Source organism: Mytilus galloprovincialis, chromosome 3 (assembly GCF_965363235.1).
Source record: "Mytilus galloprovincialis chromosome 3, xbMytGall1.hap1.1, whole genome shotgun sequence".
NCBI classification, from domain to species: domain Eukaryota; kingdom Metazoa; phylum Mollusca; class Bivalvia; order Mytilida; family Mytilidae; genus Mytilus; species Mytilus galloprovincialis.
Genome location: NC_134840.1, coordinates 53,917,038 through 53,923,037, shown reverse-complemented (window position 1 = coordinate 53,923,037; position 6,000 = coordinate 53,917,038). Strand labels below are relative to the sequence as shown.

General features: G+C 30.8%; 1 protein-coding gene across 3 annotated transcripts in view; it reads right to left on the bottom strand.

Annotated features, from left to right (window-relative positions):
- Nucleotides 1-289: 289 nt before the first annotated feature.
- Nucleotides 290-6,000, bottom strand: part of LOC143068315 (neuropeptide prohormone-4-like) — a 45,302-nt gene continuing 39,591 nt past the window's right edge. For all 3 annotated transcript variants that reach the window (XM_076242261.1, XM_076242260.1, XM_076242259.1), the window contains exons 3-5: nt 4,820-4,951; nt 3,582-3,695; nt 290-2,572 (exon numbers count right to left, since the gene is read on the bottom strand). In XM_076242261.1, coding sequence (XP_076098376.1) covers nt 2,379-2,572; nt 3,582-3,695; nt 4,820-4,951 — 440 coding nt within the window. In that variant the 3' untranslated portion in view covers nt 290-2,378. The remainder of the gene's footprint in view (nt 2,573-3,581; nt 3,696-4,819; nt 4,952-6,000) is intronic.

The following is a 6,000-nucleotide window of genomic DNA, read 5'->3' as shown; positions in this document are numbered from 1 at the left end:
GAAGTATAATTTAACAAAAAACACAAACTTACACGACTAACAAAGGCATGAGAATTTGGATATGCGCATAGTTTGCATACTATGTTAGTAGTGACGGAATATGAATACACATTGTCTATCAAAATTCAGAATTTTCGTCCTTTGACTGTGCTTTGTGTGTGTTTGTAAATTGTTTGTTTTTTTTTTTGGGGGGGGGGGGGTGTAATCCGACTGTGCGTTGGAATGGTTGGGTTTGGATGGTGTAAATGCTGTATGTGTATATCACTAATAAATTAGATGCAAAGAAAACTTCATGAAAACAAAATAAACTTTATTAGTATTCGAACAAAAGATACAGAGTTATCTAGCAAACAGCAAGTACAAGCTTCATGTCTTATTTTATCCAATATTGGTAAATAATAATTTTCATATAACAGTCACTTTGTCACTTATATAAATAATATAACCAGCAACTAAGACATTGTATTTCAGTAACATTTAATTGCTAATGCATGATGTGGATGATCAACAGAAGCGGAATAGTTCATATTACCTTTTGAGTGTATATAATTTTCCTTCCGAAATTGATAAAAAAATCTTTTCAGTTATATATTGAGTCACAGAGATAGAATTTCAATTAAGGTAACACAAGTCAATTCCATATGAAGAATGTGTTTTATGTCATAATTTTCTGCAAATTATTTTAATCAATTAACGTTACATAACTGTTTTTTACAATTATTGTTCTGATGCCAAACTGGTTCTATAAAGGAGATGGGGAAAAAAAAAGAAAGACAAAGATCGCTTTATGATATATTGAAAATATAGTAAAACTGTAGTCATGGTTATGAAAGAGAAGAACTGATATTGATAGCGATTACACATCCATTTTTACTATTAACCTTCGTCACTGCTCTTGATTTTAACAGCATATGCATATAGTCTTTGAAATTCGTTCGAACGCATCTAGTAATTAAATTGTATTGGTGATTATAACTCTGACCTCAATATTTCGTTCAGCTATCAGTATTCGATTTGAAGTATCTTAAAATGACATCCTTGATCAATTTCCAAATTGACATCAAAAATTAAAATAGTACATATATTGTAAGCAGAAAAGTATTCACTCGGTGTTGTAAGTAGTCACATGTTTATTTTAGTTTTAATGAAAATGACATCTATCTGCTGGAGTTGTTCTAATGATGTTGATTTTATACGAATGAGCAAGTACTATTTTACGATAAACTAACATGTGATCGTGAACAAAACTAAAACAATAAGGGCGAAAAATCCGCAAAACTTCTAAAATATTAGATAAATCCTCATTAAAATCGAGAAGAAAACTTTTTGAAATATTTCTCTTAACATTTATGTATAATAGCAAATTTTATTGGTTGGCAAACGTAACATTTTCGTTGCCATAAATTAATTACGAACCTACGCGTTTAAATAATAATCTTGATTTGCATTCTTAACAGCTTAGAATTATGTCCCCCTGGAATATTTCAACTGGAATTCGATACACTTATTCAATTCCATTTCTTGTTGAAAACTCTAGAGGATGTCCAAATTGATATTTGACGGCAATCTGTCCATAGCACTCGTGTAAACGTCACCAATAATAAAAGTTATCTCTGTAAACAGCACAAACAAATTGTGGAAGAAAACGACAGTTTACGTAATGAATTACGAACTTCATTAATCATCTACTCTGTTTTCCTACTACTTAGATACTTATTTTCTTATATACCTATGTATGTCCTTATCCAGTTCACTTCAAAGGCAGTTACTCTTGAGAATATATAAAACCGAAAAAATGACCACATCTACAAATGGTTTAAAATTTTATTACTTATCCTATTTGAGATTGTCAAAGCATATGTCAGAATGTTTTAACAATGGTGTGCCAAATATTAGCCTGTCAAAGCAAGACTGGTTATTGCTTACAATGTAAAAGTTAACACTATCAATTTTATGGTCTGCTCTTGAATTGAAAAAAAGCATAACAATTTCAATATCTTGATTTGTTTTAAAATTACTAACAAAATCAGTTCATTTTAGTAAAGTTTATAAACAAAAGGAACTTCAACAGAATAAGTCTTAAAACAACTTTTTAGAAAAAAATACATACTTGAGTGAATTCGATCTTTTGGTTTAGATCCTTTAATACTTTTACATTTCAACAAATTCAGTTTATACTAACTCCTTAAATTAACTTGGAATGCGGCGATTATTCCCTTAACCATTTATCCTTTTTTTCTAATCCTATATCACACTATTTTGTTTTTAACAAAATAAATATATTTTAGATGCATTTTAAACTTTATTGTTACAAAATATGTTTTTCTGAAGATCATTTTTGAATAATATATGGCATTTATTGTGACGTCATCATTACGTCACACCTGAAGACCACCTTCAATCAGCCTATTCAACATGAATTGTACATCGAACCACTCTTCCTGAGGCATTCCCATTTTCAACAATGGTCTCTCATCGCCAGTCAGTACTGCCATAAAAGCTTCATGAAGATTTTCTTCTGATTGTGGGTCCATTCCAACCATAAGTTTCACCTCTTCCAAATCCGACGACACTATGGAGAAAAAAAATGTTTAAAAAGTGAAACCATATACATGCTTTTTTTCTATAATTAACATATTAAAATAATGTCATTTATTACAAAAATGTAATAAAATGTTTTTTTTCTCTGATATTCAGCCTTATCAATCTGATTTTTTTTTATCTAATTAACTATGTATTAATTTGGCAAATTGTTCTCTTATACGTCACGTACTAAGTCAACAATTGCTATAATATAGAAAGCACAATTTTGAGATTATATTTATTTTGTCTAGCTAATTCAAATCTATCTGACTGTGTAAATAAAAGGAATATGAAACGAAAACACAACTTATGAGATTAGTTATATTCTGGTCATGTATCCGTCAGATAAATAACTATTTTATGAAAACTTAGGCAAAATACGGAAAGAAATCTATAACTCGTTTCAATTTCCATTTTTATTAATATCACATTTCTGATAATAAACAATTCTGATTGAATTATTTAAGATAAAAAATAGTTTGTCGTAGACTTAACATAAAAACACATGGTTTATACTTCATTATAATAGCAAATTAAAAAAATATATGGCGAATACGATATGACATTGTTTTGCTGTTCTGAATTAGCGATCACCAAATTGAATACTGGATGATATGAAATTAAAAAATTGTCATGCAAAATAGTCTTTTGAAAAATACCCATCTCTAAGATTTGTTAATTAAGAAAAATCCTTATATTTGAGTTTTAATATGTATTATTATCCTAATCCTACTGCGAAATGTCCCATTAATCGCTAAGCGAATATAAGTTATATGCCTGTGTTGCGGTAAGTAAACTGTAGACAAATTTCCATGCTCTGCTTAGGGATTTTAAGTTTCCTCGTTCCAAGAAGTCTTCACAACTGGTTGGCCATGTGTGTACTTGGTGAATTTTATGTACAAACCATCATCACAGGGTCATCCTAAGTTATATGGGCTAATGCAATATTTCACATAAAAAGAAGACAGATTTTTAAGAATTTCTTCCACAATACTTACCAACCAGACTATGAGCTACTAACTCTGGTGATGCGCCATTAAATAATGCGGGGATTATCCAATGTTCATTTTTGATTAGAAAATCCTCCAGATCTCCTATTGAAGGTCTTTTTTCTATAATTCAAATAATAAATTATTGCGATATTATCCGAATAGACCGAATAGAGCAATTTGCTAAAAACATCTTGCTTTAAACATAATACTTTCTTGTCTTAGGTTAGTTATAAACTGATTTGTTGAATTGTTAATCATAATTTTTGTATTTTTAAGGTTATGGTTCTGTCACAAACCGGTCTTTTCATCACGCATCCTTTCCATAGCGAAAACACGGCATTTTTTTAGACTCAAGTTTCGAGAGGTCTAAGTAACGAATCGACAATAATAAATTCGTCTATCAAGTTTCATGACTTTACTTAGTCAGGCTTTCTGAACCATGTGTCGTTTGTGTTTGTTTGTATGTCTGTGTTTGTTATCTTTTTAGGTATTAGTACATAATATTAGTCATCACCATCATGTTAAGATAAATAAATTTGTTAACTATAGCAGGTACCGTAAACTTGCCACTATAATCAGAACTGGTAACTTTTTTTGGTTTATGTACTCTGCTTGGAGAAACATCACAACTGCTTAGCATCCAAAAGCATCTTAATTTACCCTAGTTTACGGCTCGTATCATTTTTATTGATATCTACTTTTAAGTGTAATGTTTTCGGCACAATTTGTGTGTGTTTTGACCCCATGCAGTAATTGTGTTTCATTTCCTCTTCGGCTTATGATGTTTGCTTTTATTGGCTCTTAGTATAGTTTTTGGCTTGATTGGCCCTTAGTATAATAACAAGGATACATTTCGCAAGAAGACATTTTATCCTTCCGAAATAATTATTTTGGCTCCGAGTCGGCAAGATTTGGCATACAACTATTCGCAGCGTAACGTATTTGCTCTAAACTGCTTTAGCATCGTATGACGGCATTTGTTTAATAGTTGGAGATCCTTTCCCTGTCGACACATTTTCGATAACTCCCTGTATAAGAACCACAAATCTAAATTGTTTTTTACTCACACGGAAGAATGCGAAAACTGGTTACTATGCCATCATTATAAAGTCATACTATAGCTAAAGCCAATTATCAAACCAAAGACCTTCAACACTCAAAATGAGAATTTTTCGATGATAGTTGGAATAGCGCCCTGGTGAAAAAAGAAGTGAGAACAGGTTGTAATAGTTTTATAAACTTACTAGCATTACATAAAGCTGGACTTTCATCGAACCCATCAGGACATTGCGGAATAGAATCACACACTTGTTCTAAAGCTATACATGTTGGTGACGATCGACAAAGAAATGGTTTATCTTCTTCGCAAGGGTTACCTGAAAAGTCAAAATATTGGTAAAATATGTTGATAAAATAAAAAGAAGAAGACAAGCAGACAGGTAAAACATGGGTTCTCAATGAATAGTGTATCTTCATACGAAAGCTGAATCCGAGTCATCAAATAACATTAGTACATATAAGATAAATGAAACGATACCATGAGGTAAAATGTTGTGTTTTGTTGCAATAAAGACCATAGAAAATGTATCATTTGTAAGATTAAGTGGGCAAAACTTTCTAACTAAATGAACATTAGGTGACAATACTACGCTGCATGTCACAATAACACGCTTTTATATATAGCAGTAATATAATTTTAGTTACATGCAAGTGTATGATCGGCAGCAATAGATTTACTTTCCTTTCCAGAATTATCATCCTTTTTTTAAATCTTTTTCATCTCAGGTGGTTTTAAAAAAAAACCCACAGAATTTCGTGATTAAAAATATATGGCATTTAAATGAAACGCTACATTTGAAAAAAAAATGCACCAAGTTATCCTTTGAATATTGTGGGTGTCATAAGTGGTGACCCTTTTTTGAACTGTGTCCCTTTATCTTAGCATGTTTATTCATTCATAGAAAACATAGCTGATACGTTATAATGCCTGATCTTAATAGTTTCTCTTTTATAAAAGAAACCAATGAAGTTAATTGAAAGATAATTATCAGAATTTTAAATGTTCATCCTACTTTTTAAGACATAAGAATGAATTCGTTTGTTAAAATAAAATGAAAATCTGGCTTCTCTTCAATTCACTAATCTATGTCACAGATTTAAAAGATTTTGTTCCACTGTTATTCCTGATGATGAATGGGGATTAATTTCTGAAATGAAATGGCGGATGGGATTTCATTCTGTCCCTTGTTTGACGGATTAGAAGGTTTTATAAACTAGTCTATTAATTTTCAGAGAAAACCCATCAAGTTTTACAGTTGTTGATGTGTCGTGGAATGTGTCGAGGAAACAATTTGACAAGATTATTAGTTTTACAACATTAAACATTATTACTAAGAGGATAAGAAGAACCAATAATGAAGAAAAA